The sequence below is a fragment of the Drosophila mojavensis genome, unplaced genomic scaffold (genome assembly GCF_018153725.1).
Source record: "Drosophila mojavensis isolate 15081-1352.22 unplaced genomic scaffold, ASM1815372v1 contig_81, whole genome shotgun sequence".
NCBI classification, from domain to species: Eukaryota; Metazoa; Arthropoda; class Insecta; order Diptera; family Drosophilidae; genus Drosophila; species Drosophila mojavensis.
Genome location: NW_025318907.1, coordinates 142462 through 160990, shown reverse-complemented (window position 1 = coordinate 160990; position 18529 = coordinate 142462). Strand labels below are relative to the sequence as shown.

The 18529-nt window shown below is 42.8% G+C and overlaps 1 protein-coding gene across 2 annotated transcripts in view; it reads left to right on the top strand.

The window, feature by feature from the left end:
- Nucleotides 1–16079, top strand: part of LOC6580311 (nephrin) — a 29727-nt gene extending 13648 nt beyond the window's left edge. The window contains exons 2-12 of one of the 2 annotated variants that reach the window (XM_015164166.3): nt 9847–10356; nt 10417–10587; nt 10656–10946; nt 11014–11313; nt 11384–11674; nt 11743–12045; nt 12113–12397; nt 12468–12749; nt 12827–13629; nt 13714–14097; nt 14772–16079. In XM_015164166.3, the coding sequence (XP_015019652.1) occupies nt 9847–10356; nt 10417–10587; nt 10656–10946; nt 11014–11313; nt 11384–11674; nt 11743–12045; nt 12113–12397; nt 12468–12749; nt 12827–13629; nt 13714–14097; nt 14772–14780 (3629 nt within the window). In that variant the 3' untranslated portion in view covers nt 14781–16079. Of the gene's footprint in view, nt 1–9846; nt 10357–10416; nt 10588–10655; nt 10947–11013; nt 11314–11383; nt 11675–11742; nt 12046–12112; nt 12398–12467; nt 12750–12826; nt 13630–13692; nt 14098–14771 lie in introns of both variants that reach the window. The other variant, XM_002006124.4, reaches the window with a different exon arrangement.
- Nucleotides 16080–18529: the final 2450 nt, after the last annotated feature.

Below are 18529 nucleotides of genomic sequence, written 5' to 3'. Positions count from 1 at the left end.
AAACGCATACACACACACACATACACACACACATACACATACAAGCAACCACGCATAAACACGCATGGGCTGCAGTGTGCGCTTACTATGAGAACTTAATTGTTTAATAACTTTTTTTATGGACGTACGATCTTCATGAAACTTTTAGATTATGATTATAACATGAATATGCATGTAATTGCCAAAGCACAAGTCTCTAGTATTTGAAATACGCTTTTTACAAAAGTGACGGTGAAGGGGTGAATTTAGTGGTGGGGGGTAAATTTCAACAAAAACCGAAATTGTATAAATGGCATATAAGCATACATTAAAAATTTGGAGACTCTAGCAATAAAGGTGTAGAAGATATAATTTTATAACTGGGTTTCGATAAGGTTTTTTATCGATAAAAAAGATCGAGATGAGTTATCGATTTTTAATGATAAACTTGATATGCGCGCTGTAATTACGGACATTTTAAAAAAAATTTGAAGTCTCTAGCTCTTATATCTTCTGAAATCGACGCGTTCATACATACGGACAGACGGACAGACGGACAGACGGACGGACGGACAGACGGACAGACGGACAGACAGACGGACAGGGCCAAATCAACTCAGCTCGTCACCCTGATCAAGAATATATATACTTTGTGGGGTCTGCCACGCCTCCTTCTCCCTGTTACATACATTTCAACAAAACCATTATACCCTGATTTCCCATTGAAAATGGGTTCAGGGTATAAAAACAACAACAACAAATGAAACAACTTTTCAACAGGCCCGCAAAACCCATTCATGGATGGATGTGACGTGAGTGTGCGGGTACAAGGCAATAAAAATAAAACAAAATAAAAATCAAATGGAATTGCATACATAACATTTACATATACTTATTTATAGTTGACTTAATGAGCAAAAAAAAAAATTAATAAAAAAAAAATACCAAAAATTATACATATTGTTTTTACGACTCGCAGGATGGAAAAAAGAAAAAAAAAACTGCATTCGCATAAAATATTTCCGAGCTCTATAAATTTAAATGTATCGCTTTAACTAATATTAATTTAGCAATTTTTTATGGACGTTAAAAAATTGCTTAATTTGCGACTATTAGCTGAAGCTGAGCTCCAAATGGTTTAATCACCGAAATTTATTTGAAAAAGGCGATAAAGGGAAACGAATCGAAATGGCTTTGAATTTATGTTTCTCATATTTTGATAAATTTTATTCAAAATTTTCGCTGATTTTATGCACATTTTTTATCTGTTGCTGTTTCCTGTAGTTTATAAAGAGTGTTGCTTGAAATTTATTTTGTGTGCTGCGATTATTTATGACGTCTGAGACGTGGCCTCATTTATAATTTACGACTGGCTTGAAGTGTATTAACTACATGAGTTGATTTAAATGACTTCGAAATCTAATTTGTAATTAATATCTAAGTTGGATGTTGAAGTTTTTAACATTTCTAACCCAGTTGCGGGCCAAACTCATTTCCAAGTCTAAGTCGCACACTTAAAGTTCAGCACGTCAATAAAAACAGCAAAAATATGTAGTTTGACCTTTTGGCTAGACAGACGAGCAGACGGACAGACAGACAAGTGGCTTGGCAAGCCAAGAGGTTCAGCGAGGGGCAGAGAGAAGAAGAAAAAAAAAAAAAAAACATAATACCGAGCCAGCGGGCCAATTGGGCTCAGACATTATAATTATGCAGCTGCCACATACAGCAGTCAGTAACGGCAAACGGCAAACAGCAACTGCAACTGCAACAGTCAAGTGTGGCATGCAATGGCTTTGGCTACGGCTCCGGCTCCGGCTTCGGCTTCGGCTTTGTGTCTTGGCATTTGGCAAACGACAAGTGCAGCCGTCGATTGCTGTCGATCCGGCGCACTGGCGATCCGTCGATCCGCCAATTCGCGCAGCGCATTAAACTAAGCCGGGCAAAAACGTCAAAGCCAGGTGCGTGCTCTGGGTGCCCAAGACAATGGCAGAGGAGGAGGAGTAGGGGCAGGCGAGTGTGAGACTGAGTCTGAGACCAGTTCGCTGAATATACATATAGAGAAACCTAAAGCTAGAGCTGCGCTTTGAGCAGCCCCTCGCGTTGGCTGGCTTCGAATTGAAATTCAGTTTAATATGCGCCACAACTCAAAGCCTCGACGCTTCGCTGTTTCGCTGTTTTGCTGTTTCGGTAGGGGGATTGTCCGTCCGTCTGCTGGCGCGGCCCACGTTGCTGTCTGTCTTTGTGAGCCGAGCCAAGCCGAGCCGAGTCGAGCCATTCATATGGCGTTTGCCATTCATAAACCCGTATTTGAGGCACGTAGGCCGCGGCGACGGCTCAGTTAGTTAGTGGCACTCGAACTGGTTTTCCTAAGCCATGGCTAGCACTAAATGTTGATTTTGACTTCTTTATGAGCATATGAGCAAACGTATTGCTCCACCATCGGCCGGCTAGATTTCTTATTCAAATGCCCTATAGGCCCAGTCGACTGTGGGTTGTGTCAATGGACCAGCTGCTTCTACGTGTGTTTGCCGCTGGCCGCTGGCCGCTGTGTGGGCGTGTGGGCTTAGCTTAAAGACCGGTAGTTGGTGCCGTTAAGGCCCAAAAATAACGCGTTAAAAGCAGCTCACACCCGTGCCTCCCTCTCTCCATCTCCCTCTCTCTCTCCCTCTCCCTCTCCCTCTCCCTCTCCCCCTCTCCCTCTCCCTCTCACTGCTTAACATAAAAAGTACAACGAAACAAATATTCGAACTCCAAAAAAAAAAAAAAAAAAAAAGCAAACAAAAAATTAATTTGCCTGCCACAGAATATAACAAAAAATAAGAAGAACAAGAAGTCCCACAAACTTTGTCCATTTGCAGGCAAACACCCAGCGAAGTTTTACGAGCGCACTAAATAATATTTTGTTGCATATTTTAAGGCGCGCCCAGTTCGTCCTCATTGCTAAATTCAAACTTTGTCCTATATATATACAGCAAAATATGTATATATTTCAAATACATATATATATAATTCATTTTCATAGACTGCCGACTCAGTGTCTGCTTCTTCTTTAAGTTTGTGTGTGTGTGTGTGTGTGTGTTTTCTGTTCTGGCCTAGGTGTTGTCCATGATTTTTATGCTTGCCTAAAATTTATGACTAATAAAATTTGTCAATTTCTCGTTTTCTTCTTCTTTTCATTTTTAACAAAATTACATATTTTTCCTCTCGCCAGAGTTGTATGTATGTGTGGGTGTTAGAAATCTTTTAACCCACGCATCGGTGACAACAATAACAAAATTGACAACCGGACGAACGCATAAGCCAACGAATGTTTTGCTGAGTGGCTTACAGTCATAAAATCATCAACTCTATTACAGTTCTCTGTTATTTTATATTCAAAAAAAAAAAAAAAAAAAAAAAAAAAAAAAATGTATATGAATATACAACAACAATAACGCCAACAAGCAAATCTGTTTGTATTTTTGTCATTTTCTTTTCTCGGCTCTTCCGCATGCTGTTAAATTCGGGCTTAGACTCATCATATCCATAGTATTTTTAGATTTTATTCATAAAAGTATATGCATATCGTTTTCAGAGCTCCATTTTGGTTTATTTATGTTTTTGCAAATTTGTGCGCTTAGCTAAATATTTTGGCATTTAAATTGTTGAAGATGAAAAGAATGCCAGACTTAATTTAACTAATTGCCTAGCCCGCATAGGCTAGCCACAAAATACTTTCAGTTTTCAAAATATTTTTTGCTCTTGTTGTATTTTGTGCTGCGGTCAAACTCAAAACAACAGCAGCACGAAAAAAAAAATAAATAATTAAATAAAATTTATAAATAAAAAAAAAAATTATGTATAAAACAGAAAGTATTTGCTTGCATATTTGAATACAAAAATAAATTCAGAAAAAAAAAAAAAATAGTTGACAGCCGCAGAGTTCAAAAGGGGCAATAATTTTTATTAATTAATTAAAGATGAAAGCGTCGGTTAGCATTGAATGGAGCAGCAACTGAAGCTGGGTGCACATCGTCTTGGTCCAGTTCTCCCATCTCACATCTTCCCTCTCACTTTTCCCCTCTCCCCTCTTCCGTCGACCGTTCATGTTCATCTAAAATGCTCATGAAGCAGAAAATAATTAATGTTAATGCTATGGCTGGCTGGGTTACTTGGCTCTGTCTCTCCCTGCCCCTCCCCCTCTACCCTCTGGCCAGCCAATGGTCTGTTCCCGAGAATAGCGCTCTAATTTGTTCAGACCGCAAAGTTCATAGCAAATTAGTTGATTAGTTTAACGTCGCTGCCAAAGAGCCTGTCCGTTTTTGACAGCCAGCTGGATGGGTGTGAGTGGTGGGTGTGCGTGTGTGTGTGTGTGTGTGTGTGTGTGTATAGAACCATTTGATATGGCTGGTCACATTTGTTCAGCTGCAAATTTTATAATTCAATCAGTGCACAGGGCACACAACACAACACAACACAACACAGAGACATAAAGACAGAGACAGACTTGGTAATGCGGCAATTTGTGTGAAATTTACCAAGGCTTACTCTGTGTGGGAGTGCGAGAGAGACAGAGAGCGAGAGAGAGAGTGACTCAGAGTGAGTGTGGAAGAGAGACCATTTTGAAAGTCCCATTGCCACTGAGAATGTTATTGTGGGCTGTGCGATTCGCGCGAGTCAAATGCGTTTTATTGTGAATTTATTAAGCGTGCCCAAGGCGAACATTAAACGGACGGAGCGCTGCAGACAGACGGACAGCGAGACAGCAGGGCCACAGCCATAAAGATAGCCAAGAGCTGCTGCTGCTGCTGCTGCGACAATAAAGGAGGAATATTGAAATCGACGGCAAGTGAATATGAAAGATGAAGTCGAGATAAAGGATGCTGGCAATTCCATTATTTTGTTATTGAAAATATGAAAACAAGCTCAAAGCGAATCAATAGACGACAATGAAAGTGTTTATATATGCATATGACAATAAATATTGAATAACGAGGACGTTGGATTCCCTTCGACAAAGCCCAGCAATTGATTTAATGCTTAGACATTACGTAATCAGATGCGGGAAATTGTTTTCCTCTTGCGCATCCATTAACTGAGGCGAGCTTCAGTTTCCAGCCTAATTAGCCTATAGATTAGAAGTGTTTTATTTACGGCAAACCGGTCTGATCTATTTAAGTCGAAAGTATTTGCCATTTGCGACACGTATTCGAAGAGCATAAAAAATGAGTTTTCATATTTCTAAAGAGGCGACGACGTTGATATTCGAGACGAGCTGGCCGAAGTATGCAAAACTAGTTTAACTTGAATGCTTAAGTTTCCTTTGCGAAGATTGATAGACGAACGCTATGCGGGCTCGAAATTTATAATTCAAGAGACTTCTATTTATATTTAAAGACTTCATTATAAATGGAACAAGACGCTGTGCCAAATTCCGTGGAATTAGCCGTAGCTGTAGTTAAATTGCCTGCTCGCCTAAAATCTCCTCAGATTTTCCACCTTGTGCATGTCCTTATGCGCTCGAGCGAGAACAGCTCGACGGATAAATGATCCAGCAATCTTGTTGGCCAAAGCGGCTCAGCATCGAGTGCACACGATTTACTTAGCTGGCTCTCAAATTATAAGCCTTTCCACATATCCAAGCGGGGCGAGGAGGGCTGCCACTGCTCCTGCTGCTCCTGCTGATGCTGGCGTGTGGTGAGCTCTAAGCCACATGTTGAAAATAATTGTCATGGCTACCCAGAAATCCTCTGCGCAGCGCCGTTTAAAACAATTCCAAACACTTTGTGGGCGCTTAACATAGCTGACAACAAATTTGACACCAAAGCCGCTTTAATCAATATAATAAAAGACATTTGTTAAATTAACAAAGCGCGTAGCGCCGCCCCCACCACCAACAGCAGCAGCAACAAAGCCACAATAACAACATGGATAAGCAAAAAAATAAAATAAAAAAACATGAAAAAAAACAGAAGAAATTTTAATTAAATTTATAACGCAAAGCCGCAAAGTGCGCATAGAAGCTCTATGGGGAAAGATTTATGTGACCGTTAATTTTGTCAAAGTCATTCGTATGGCTTGTTGTAGTTGCTGTTGTTGTTGTTGTTGCTGTTGCTGCTGCTGCTGTTGGCTGTGTGCACGCTAAGTGTCCTGACGCTAAAAGGAGTGCGAGAAAAAACCTCACCGGATTTCCTGTGATATGCCACAATATTTTCCATTAACGCACTGAAGTTGCAGGCAAACAGAGCAAACCGAAAACAGAAACAGCGGCAAAACTGAAAACTGGTCTTGATAAGACAGCAGCAGCAACAACATCAGCAACAGCAGCAGCAGCATCAGTTTGAATAAAAAGAAGAGAAGAGAAAAATAAAAACAACAGACGGCGAGAAAAAAAGACAAAAAGCATGGAGCAAAATGTGCGTTGGCAGCGCAGCAGCAGAGCAGCAGCAGCACAGCAGTTTCCCGGGCCAGGTTCAGGTTTAGGTCCAGGCCACTTCAGCATGGATTGTCTGTGGACAAGCACACACACACAAACACACACGCACACGCACACACGCACACTGTATAGGCTCGTAGTGAGGCTGACTGGCTCCTGCCTGCCTGCTGTGCGACAGTCGCTGGCTTTATATGAGTTAATGACTTGTAGATAGTTTAACTTACAAAGCAGAGACAAAGCAAGAGAGAGACAGAGAGAGACAGTGAGGAGGAGTGAGAGCGAGAGAGCTGTAGATGGGCGCCCCAACAGGGGAGTGTGAGCTCACTAAAGGGGTTGCGTTGACCATTAGTGCGACATCCGGCGTTGCGCATCGCTTGCCAGTGCCCGCACGTAAATGTCGGCCATGCTCGAAACTATTAGCAGCTTTGCGTTTGGGCCAGCACTCGCACTAGCTATGGCTATAGCTATAGCTATCGCACTCGCACTTGCACTCACAGTCGCACTTACTTAGCTTGTGGCCAAGTTTGAGTCGAAGGCACAGGATCGACATCAGCAACATCATCAACATCAGCATCGAGTGGCATGGAACGGTTTTTGTGGTTAAGCTGTTAGTTTAGTTTGCGTACAATTTGTGGGCCCAGTTGACAATTACAGACCCTTGGAAGACAATTTAGTTGAACAGGAGAGGGACAGGGAGAGGGAGAGGGAGAGGGAGAGCGAGAGTGAGTGCTACCGACTCCTTGCGCCCTGACCACTGGCCAACAGCCAACGGCCTAAAGGCATGAATGAAATGCTAAACCGGTTTACTTTAGCCGCCTTCTGTTACGTCCTTTCATTTACTTTGCACTTTACTTCACTTTACAGCCAGTGTTTTTTGTTTTCTATACCCTGCACCTGCATTGAAATTGGGAAGTAAGGGTATACCCATTTTGTGGAAGTGTTTGAAGGAGGCGTGGCAGACTTTGCAGAGTATATATATATATTCTTAATCAGATTGAACTGAATTGATTTAGTCCTATCCTGATAAACACTTAGATCTCAGCGTCTCTAAGGCATAGAAAATTGAAATTTATAGCTCACATGAATATCTAAAAAAAAAAATCGATAATTATTGCAGTTTGAATGTTATCGATAATATATTACAAATATTCAGTTATTAAATTGTATATTATATATTTTTAATTATCTTAATGTTTTCCATATAATTTAAATTTTTATTGTATTTTGTACAAGGTATCTCGCAGTCGACCACCTAGAATTTTCTTGCATGTTGTTTCTTTAGTTTGTGTGCTGGTCTGGCCTGCCAGTGTTTCCTACTGTCACACTTCAAGGATTTCTTTGTTGGCCATCCTGCCCTGCATATGTGTGACAATTACCCATTGCTTATTGTCTTCCATGTAGTGAGTGAGAGGGGTGTACACATATACATATATACCACATACATATATACATGCTTGGCCTGGGCAGTGGGGGGTGACTTCGTAATGACACTAAATGAGTTGTAGCCAACCGGAGACGGGGCCTGGGCTTGGCCTCTGTTTTTCTCGACATTTTCGTTGTCGTTGTCGTCGTCGACGCAAAACCTGTCAAGTTGTGCAGTTTTTTCTGCTGCTGCTGCTGTTGTTGTTGTTGTTGGTTAATTGCTGCAGGAAATGTTCTGGCTGTGCAGTTTGGTCAACTGTCTCTTGGTCTTTGGTCTTAATTGCATGAACTTTGGGCCAAGTTAATGCGGCCCTATGCAAATTGAAGCGCGCCAAGAAAAACCAAAAGCAAAAAAAAAAAAAAAAAAAAAAAGCGAGTGACTAACTTGCAGCTGCGGGTGGTCGTTTCCGTTGATGGTGACCGAATCATATTCAATGGATAGCTCTATCTAAATGCAGACATATATATAAATGTTTCTATGTATCTGTATATGTAAATGCGTTCTTCTCTATATGTATATGTATATGTATATGTACAATATTGTGGTTCATTTCGTGCTCAAGTCCAACGGAAATCGAGCTCATTTCAAGACCGTGCAGCCTCGCTGGCTTCTTGTGTACGACAAATAATCAATTAATCCATTGATGAAGTCCACGACAGCGACGTTTATTTGTTGAGCCATTTGTAGGCACGTCTCACGCAGTGTTTGAATGTTGGCCTTAGCTGCTTCCAGGCTCGCACAGTGGCACAAAAACTATGCAATCAATTAAACATGGTTTTCTTATGAGAAAAAACAAATGCTATTGTTGCTGTTGTTGTTGTTATTAAACGAGTTTAATTTAGCTTTGGCTTGTCTGCGAACTGAAACCAATTGAACTTGTTTTGATTGGCAGCCAAGTTAAAAATGAGCTAAGAATTATAATAAATGATAATTGATTGCAATCGCCAAGTTCTGATTTGAAAAATGAAGTGATTTAAAAATAAAAAATATAAAAAATACATGAAACCAGTTTTAATTTGCATATTGCCAGTTGACTAAAGCTTGGCCTGATTGCCAATCAAACATTTCCATTTGGGTCTCTCTTTGTCTGTCTGCCTGCCTGTCTGTCTGGCTATCTGTCGCTTCTTTGTTCTCTTGTCTCTTGATTGATGAATGTAATGAACTTCAGCTGTTTGCCCGAGTTTTCGCACTTAATTTCCCTTGATTTAAGTTCTCTGGCATTTTCCCCACAGTTTTCTATGACCCAGTGACACTGTGCGTGCTTTTATGTGTATTACCTATGTAGATTGCTCTAATGCTGATTAGGTCGACGACAACACACAAACACATGCACACACATGCACACACACGCACACGAATCGAGTCACATACTCGAGCACATATACACGGCTAAGTAGTCGGTTCAATTTGGTATCGAACGTGGCCTGCTCTTTTCTTTAAGACATTTTAATGCTAATGAGCCGCAAGCTGTAGACCCACTTCGGTTCGTTTCGGTGTGGGTTGATATAGCGACACACAGACTGGCAGCGGGCAGACCCGCTGATGAAGACAGAAGGCAGACAGCCGGCGAGCCGGACGGACTTGTCCATGTCTCAATGACAGACTCAAAGTGCCCTGACATACACACACACGCACACCTACACACATGTTAGTCATGCACGTGTATGTGTGCGAAACAAATAAAAAAAAAAAAAAAAAAACAGCATAACACAAAATAAAAGTTGTTCCAAATTAGTGAGATGTGACTGGGCTGCCTCGTCGGGTCTTATGCTTAAGTAATGTGTATTTTATGTGTGGGCTGCGAGAAATAGGTAACTGTAACTGTAGCTCCCACTGTGACGGTGACTGCGACTGGGTCGGTTGACAGGTCGATTGGTCGATTGCTCGCTGCCAATTGAAATAGGTACCCGCTGCTCCATCCACTACCCGCTACCCGCTACCCGTTGCCGGTTACCAACTACGTGCGCAATTGTCGAACGTGCCGATTAACAATATGCGAATTTGTTTTCCCATCTCATCCTCTCTGCAGCTGGCGTAGGCGGCACTGCCTCGGCTGATGCTCCGCAAGCAGCGGCGCCTGCTGTGCAACGGTTCCGAGTTACCCCCCACGATCTGCAGATACTGGAGGGTACCGATACGCTGATGCGCTGCGAGGTGGAGTCGCGCGCCGGCAAGGTTCAATGGACAAAGGATGGGTTCGCGCTGGGCTTCTCGGCCGTCATTCCGGGCTTTCCGCGCTACTCGGTGCTGGTGGACAAGGCGCACGGCACCTACAACTTGCAGATTAAGAATGCCACGCTCGAGGATGACGCCGAGTACCAGTGCCAGGTGGGCCCGGCAGCTGGCAATCCGGCCATACGCGCCAATGCCAAGCTGAGCATCGTGGCAGCGCCCAGCAGCATTTCCATCGATGGCTATGCACGCAACGCCAAAGTGGAGGTCATCGAACGCCAGAACCTAACGCTGCAGTGCATCACCGAGAATGCTAATCCGGCGGCGGAGATTGTCTGGTATCAGGGCGAGACGCCGTTGACATTGGGTAAGCCTCGCCTTAATGCAAACTCCCTCGTCCCAGTCTAACTTGCTTAACCGCCCGCAGAGCCCATTGTCTCAGTGAATCAAACGTCAGCGAAGCGTTTCCGCACCAGCTCCACATTGCATCTGCAGCCACGCGCCCAGGATGACTACAAGGAATACTCCTGTGAGGCGCGCCACAAGGCGTTGCCCCCGGATGTGCCCATGCGCGCTCAAGTCCAGCTCTCTGTGCTATGTAAGTCATCTGCTTCTCATTCCCCCAGCAACAAGAGATTATTCCCAAAACCTCTCAAACACAATTAGATCCACCCGGACCGCCATTCTTTGAGGGCTACAGCCAAGGCGAGACCTTGCGCCGTGGCCAGCAGCTGCAAATTGCGTGCCGCAGTCGCGGCGGCAATCCGCCGGCTCAGTTGGTCTGGTATCGCAATGGCGAGGTCGTCAATTCGCCCCAACGCACCTCGGGTCGCCTCTCGGAGAATATCTACAAATTTACGGCGAATGCCTCGGACAATGGCGCCAACCTGGTCTGCGAAGCCAAGAATTTGCTATCGAATACGCCGCTGCGGGCCGAGCTCAATCTAACTGTTCTATGTGAGTGTCCCTGAATGATTTACGAAGCTTTTCAGTTGCCTATAAACCAAAGCGTGTTTCCATATAGACGCACCGAAGGATGTCTTCCTGAGTGGCGCTACCCAGGCCAAGGTGGGCGATGCAGTGCAGCTGAGCTGTGTGACAGCCCCCTCCAATCCCCCGGCGCGTATCAGCTGGTCCATGAACGGACGCCCCTTGACCAACAGCACCTTCAAGACGACGAGCAGCGCTGACGGCGGCTGGGTGAGCAGCTCCAACATCACCCTGAACATCGATTCTCAGAGTCGCACGTTCATCGCTGTTTGTCATGCCCTCAATGCGGAGCTCTCCCAGAATGTTGTGGGCTCCCACACCGTGAATGTTTTGTGTGAGTGTGATGAGAGTGGTAGACTCAGCCATGGGCAGTTCTCTTTAGCTATTTGCCTTCCCCCCTTTAGATCCGCCCTCGCCTCCACTGCTGACCGGCTACAATGACGGCGATATTCTCATCTCCGGCTCGATCCTGAAACTGCAGTGCAGCTCCGCTGGCGGCAACCCACCCCCGACTCTGCAGTGGTACAAGAACGATAAGCGCCTCAATGCCGCCTCCAAGGTGACCGACAACAAAATCAGCTCGGAGCTGTCGCTGCTGGTGAATGCCTCCGACAACAATGCCATCTACAAGTGTGAGGTGCAGAATGCAGCCATCGAGATCCCGTTATTCGCCACTAAGACTCTCGGGGTGCATTGTGAGTAGCGATTGCGTTCAGCCCTTTGGCCCCATTTCTCTGACATTGTGATTTCATTGGCCCTTTAGTTCCGCCGGAGACGGTCAAAATTAGTGTGTCGCCCAAGAACCTGGTGCCCGGCATCCGGGCCAAGCTCATCTGCGACTCCAGCTCCAGTAATCCGCCGGCCAAAATCAGCTGGTGGAAGGATGGCATACCTGTGGAGGGCCTCAACCTGGCCAACAGGCCGGGCCTCTGGGGCGGCTCGGTGTCCACCCTCGAGATGCACGTGAACATCACCCAGGACCTCGATGGCTCCATCTACACCTGCCAGAGCCACAACGAAGTGCTGCAGCGCAGCGTTCACGAGACCATCAGCCTGGACATACTCTGTAAGTGGCCCGAGCTCACATCCCACTGATATTTGTCCTATGACTAGCTCCTTCCCATTCCGCGCAGTTCCTCCCAAGTTCGATGTCGCTCAGATAACCAGCTTTGTGGGTGTCGAGGGCTCGCCGCTGCAAGTCGAGCTGCATGCGAGCGGCAATCCAATGTCGATTAGCTATACCTGGACCAAGGACGGTCTGCCCATTAGCAGCAATCCGTTGAGCGGCCAGCGCCTGGTATCGGATGGACCCAGACTCAATATAAGTCGCCTCAGCCGCAACGATGCGGGCGTCTATGTGTGCGAGGCCCTCAACACACAAGGCACAGCCCTGCTGGAGATTCAAGTGATTGTGGAATGTAAGTGCTCCGTAGTCGGATTGCCCACTTTTGTCCAGTTGCTCAGTTGCTGATTTCGCTTGTCCATTAGATGCACCCGTTATTACCTCCGTCACCGAGGGTCAGAGCTTTGCGCCTGGCGAACAGGCTGTGCTGGCCTGTCAAGTGCAAGCCCGCCCCTTGGAGGCCGCCCATGTGCGTTGGTCCCGGCCCGGCTACGATTTCGCCACTCGCACCACGTCCAGCTTCGACAACAACACCGCGCTGCTGCACATCGATAATGTCCAGCGTGGCGATATTGGCAATTTCACGTGCACTGTGGACAATCAGCGCGGACCTCCAGCCTCCCAGAACGTGGTGCTTGTTGTGCAGAGTAAGTGGCCAGAGCTTCATTTGTGCCCGTAGCAGCTAATCATTGATTTCTTTCCATCGTTTTTTGATTGATTGCAGCCTCGCCGGAGATTGATCACTCACCGGCGTACACGCGCTTTGCGGCTCGCCTGGGCGTACGGGCTCAGCTCATTTGCCGTGCCTTGGCCGCGCCCCAGCCCAGTTTCATTTGGCGTCGCCATGGCAAGGACCTGAAGATGCAGCGACGCAACAAGTTCACCACCGTCGAGCGTCAGGTGGATCCGCTCCACTTCGAGTCCGCCTTGCTTGTGGAGAGCACCTCGGCGGATGACTATGGGCAGTACGAGTGCGTCGTGCGCAACGCGATGGGTCAGGCCAGCACCACACTGGAGTTCAGCAAGCCCACGCGCCCGGACACGCCCCTCCAGCTGCGGGTGGGCAATGTGAGCGACACGAGCGTGGAGCTGATGTGGACGCCAGGCTTCGATGGCGGCATGCAGGTCTACTACCGCGTGCGCGTCAAGCAGCACGGCGAGGACAAGTACAAGTATGTGGACGCCAAGGTGGGACAACAGAACATCACGCTGGAGAGCCTCAAGCCCGGCGGCACGTACTACTTCTCCGTGATGGCGCACAATGAGGCCGGCGGCAGCAAGTTCTTGCCCGACATCAAGCTCATCCTGAGCAAGGGCTCGCAGCCCCACTCGGCGGAATATACCGAAAAGGACGAGCTGCCCAATGTCATGATCATTGGCATCACCTCGGCGGCCATGGTGCTGTTGGTGCTGAATGCGGCGCTGGTGGCCTGGTTCGTGATACGCCGTCAGAATAAGTCCCAGGGCGAAACGGAGCCCAGCAACGACGACGCCTACTCGAAGGATGATAATCAGTCGGTCTATAAGGTAAATGGGCATCAGTTTATAGCAAATATTGAACTGCAGACTGATTGGCCTTATCCTAACCAGCTGCCCATCACTGCATTGCAGGCGGATGTACAGAAAAAGGCGGCCGCATCGACATATCTGGTGGAGAACGTCGACATCATACAGTCGACGGCCTATCCGCCCAAATATCAGGAGAGCTCCATGTGCACGCCCCCCTACCCGCTGTGCAATCCGGACTTCACGCGCACCCTGCCCAACCCGAAGCGGCATAGTCAGCGCAACAGCGCCACCGGCTTGATCGAGGGCATGCCCATGCGGGCCAAGGACGACCATATGCTGATCTCCAATGGCCTGTACATACCCTCGCCCTCGCCCGCCTCCTCGCTGGTCATCAAGGGCAGCTACATATCATCGCCGTCGCCAGCGCCGCCAGCCGATGGATCCTACTTTAACATGAGCGACAAGTACATGTCCTATCCGCCAGTGGTAAGTGTTTGAAAAACTTCCTCTTTTATGACTGAGACTAAAGTGGTTTTTAATTAGTAGTAGCATAAATTTGTTTTTTTTTTTTTGAAATATTTACTTATGTGTATTATTTTAATTAAACTAATTATTGAGGAATATTTTATTTATTTATATTTTATTTAATTTCATTTAAGTTAAATGATATATTTTTGTAGGTTCCTTTTTTTTAAGTATTTATTTATTATTATTATTTTTTTTAAATTTATTCTTATTGTAATAAATTTTTATTTATTAATTTATAATTTTTTTCTGTTTTATTTATTATTTTATTTATATATTTTTATTTATTATTTTGTTTTTTCATTTCGTAATTTCGTATATTTTTTAATTTATTTATTTATTTTTTTTTTTGTTATTTATTTTATATATTTTTTCATTTAATTTTAATTTGTATTTATTAATTTAATTAAATAGTTATTCTAATATTTCATTTATCCATATCTTATTACCCATACCGATTACTCATCATAGTTATGCCTGCTGATAGTTAATGCTAATTAAAATGTATATGATGGCAATCCATTCACACTTTGAAGGGCTGCCCTACTTTAAGCATTGTTATTGATAATGGCTTATTAAATTTAATGCCCACTCTCGTTCGCCCCTTTCCCTCTTTTCTATTATTTTATCGACAGACCTACTAAGCCGCATGACGAAAGCCAACAACAACAACAACAAACAGCGGCCAAGCCCAGCTGGACTGATTGACATCACACATCACAACAATACGTCCGACCACAAAAAGGCAGAAACAACTCCAACATCGCACATCGTATAACATGAAATTGAAATTGAGTCGATCCAGTCAATTGGAGGTTTTTGTTGCTGGGGCTTGGCTTGGCTTGGTTTGGTTTGGCTGCTGTTGCAAGTTTTTGTTTTCTGTTTATAATTATTACTAAATGACGTTGATTATTATGGAGCGCAAATGGAGGAAACATGTTGAATGTATTTTGAGAAAAGACATTTGCATGCGGCGCTCGAAGGCTGTGATAAGTACCTGTGTCCAAGGCTCTCCACTCCCAACTGGCTCGGTTCGGTTCGGCTAACCGCATCACGATACCCAGCACGCACATCAAAACTTCGATTCACATCAATCAATGGCGTTGCCCATGCCGATGCCGATGTCGATGCCAAAGCCGAGGCTGATGGCAATGGATTAGCCTTTGGGGCAGGTGCGCAACCCACTCTACAAATGCTTGCCCCCCCATCCACACACACATACTCACACATACTCTGACAACAATGGACAGACAACCGCAAATACAACATTAATGAAGGAACGAGACGATGAAGCAGAAGATGAAGAAGAAGAGGTATAAAACGAAAACGATGAAGATGATGAAGAAGAAGCTGCAGCATTAGTAGAAACAACAAAACACTCAAATATTAATTTGTAGGCATTTTTCTCGATATTAAGTAGTAGCAATTACGATTTTTAGCAATTAGCGTAAATATTAACGAGTCTGTTGAGTCGTGACTCATTCTCATTAGCAGTTGTTCAAGTTTAAGCTCTAGACATACCAATATATCTCTATATACTTCATATAAGCCCGATAAGCGTAAAGATTTTCAACCGAAGAAAAACGAGAAGAAACAGCAAGCAAAAAATTAAAACAAAAAAACAAACGATTTGAAATCATATGAGGGATAAATTCCTTAATCAATTATAAACAAAAAGTAATTTTAAGCGTGACTTTCGTTAGATTTAAGCGCCGATTTAAATTAGCTTAAGGTATATACACGAAACATATACAAATGCAAAACATATATACATACATACATATATACCATATTTACACGAATTCAACGAGTTTTTATCATGCATGACAATAAAATATATACATGATAAACATATGCGTACACGCGCAAGCGCCAAAAATTATGTTAAACAAAGCAGAAAAGCGAAAAACAGAGGAAAGTCTAAAATTAGAATGCAAACAAAAAGAAATGAGAAAGAAAAACAAAATGTTCAACTTAAACTTAGATTTCAGATCTTTGCATTTAAACAAGATAAGCATGTGTACTATATAAAATCAAACTTAAATAAATAATATATATTTATAAATAATTAAAAATAATATTTAAAATATTTCAAATCAAAGAAAAAAAAAAAAAAAAAAAAAAATTAAATTACAAAAAAAAAAAAAACACCCACAACAAATTTTTGTAACTTCAAACAAAAGTATTTGAATAAACATAACTTTAAAATTTTCAAAAATTAATATCACAACATTTTTCACCTTTCCTTGGGCTGATAACTAATTTTGGGTTCTCGCTTCGGATGCCCGCTGGATACTTAACGCCTACGAGCCCAGCCACCTGCTTCATTATGCCACATGACTTTGCCGCAGAGCTCAAATTTGTCTATTGCCATCAATCAGCGCTTGGCTTTGTTCATCATTTTCGCTGGGGATCTGCCCCCCCTCACTCTTCCGCGCTCCATTTGGTGGGCGTGTTGGCTTACACCTTAAATGCTTGGCTAATTGTTTTCGGGGCCAGACTTAACGGCGTCGGCTTTTTGTTTAGAAATTTTATTAATTAATAGCGTCGCTGGTTCGCTTAATTAATGACACATTTAATAATATTTATTTCCTAATTTATGGAGCCAGCATTAGCGGATCAGAGAATTAGTCTGTGCTAGCTAGCTTTCACTGCCCCCAGAATGAAATCATTTGCCGGCTTAGATTTTGTCTTTAGCTACTTATACACATACATTGGGAAATATATGTAAGCATATCTTTGTATGTATGTGTATCTGTCTAATATATGCCCCTTGGAAAAGTTGCCACAACAATGTATTAAACGATTCTCCGAAACTTTTTGTTTATGTATGGCTTTATTTTCTTTACTTACTTTCTGTTACATAAGTATGTGTTCATGTGAAATGGCATGTGCACACACCGACTTCAATTTTTGTTTTGGCAATGTGTGAGTGTGTGTGTATGAGTGTTCATATATGTGTTTCCAAAAGTACATGTTTGCTAATGCCAAACGCAGACTTTACTTTAATAATATCAAATCTCTACGAAGAACTAACAAAAATGTTCCTAAAAATCTGAGTGTTTCTGGAGAAATTAATTTAGGTTCAAGCGAAGTTTATGAGATTCACATTTATGTTTTTCTTTTTATTAAATATTTATGCTTTAATTCCAAATGCAAGAGTATCTCCAACTGAATTCGCAATTCATTTATTGTATATCTAAAAAAAAATTCTTTTTTTGTTATTTTAATATATAAATAACAAATAAGTTTGGATATAAAATAATATTTGTTTACAGCCATTAGGTATTGTTGCTGCAAAATATGCAATTGACTTTGTTTGAAATGTTAATAAATTTAATAAAAATTATTTTACTTTTCAATTTGTTGTTTGGTCGGTAAATTGTTTACGTTCTCAATTTTATTTTTTCTATCCATTGATTTCTTTTTTGTTGTCGTTGTGGTTGTTGTTGATTTTTTAAAATACACTATTTGTTTATGTGTGTGGAACCCCTGAAATGTCAATTAATTAAAGTTGCAATTTCAAAACGTTGCAATTGCAAATTTCACAGAAATTTGATATGTGAGCATAATAGAAAATGTTTTCATTGCAAATAAAATGAAATAAATGTTATTTTAATTACTGTCTGCAATTGCACAACTCTCTGGCCTAGCGGACCTTAAATCGCCCAGATTGTCACTTGCCGAATTCAAAGGCTGGCAATAACAAAATAATTAAAATTAATTTTCCAACATGGTTTAGTTGCTCCGTGCGAGTGTCAACAGCAACAGCAACAGCAACAGAAACAGAAACAGAAACAGAAACAGAAACAATGCATAATTAAATACAGTGAATTCATTAAATTTTAATTAAAACATTTGAACGCGCAATGGACTTTTATTCTACTCGACCTTACAATTACAAAATAAAAACAAATGCAGAAAACAGAAAACAGAAAAAATAACTGAAAAGGATAGTGGAAAAAGTCAATACTCTTTCAGGCCTCTTTGCATCTCTCTCAGTCTCTTTATTTGTGCTGGGGTGAAAAATATTTATAAATTTTGCAATCGAGAATTAAGTTAATAAAATATTCAAGGAAATTTATACATATACATATGTACATATGTACATATATACATATGCTCATACATCATTTCTATAACACTTCAACCCTTGGCTTATCAAATATTTTCAAATTTATCCACATGCATTGTTAGTTTAATAAAATTGTATATATGTATAGCTATAGCTGGTGATGGACCAGTGGGCCACCCTTCAAAGTTTTGTTTATTAAAGCCAACTCAATTCTAAGAAAAATGTTGTTTGCTTTCGGTTTGGGTTTGGTCATTTCTTTGGGCATTATTAAATAAGAGTTTTGGGTTCAAATGGGTTTGGCTGGCAGCCTTGATTTAA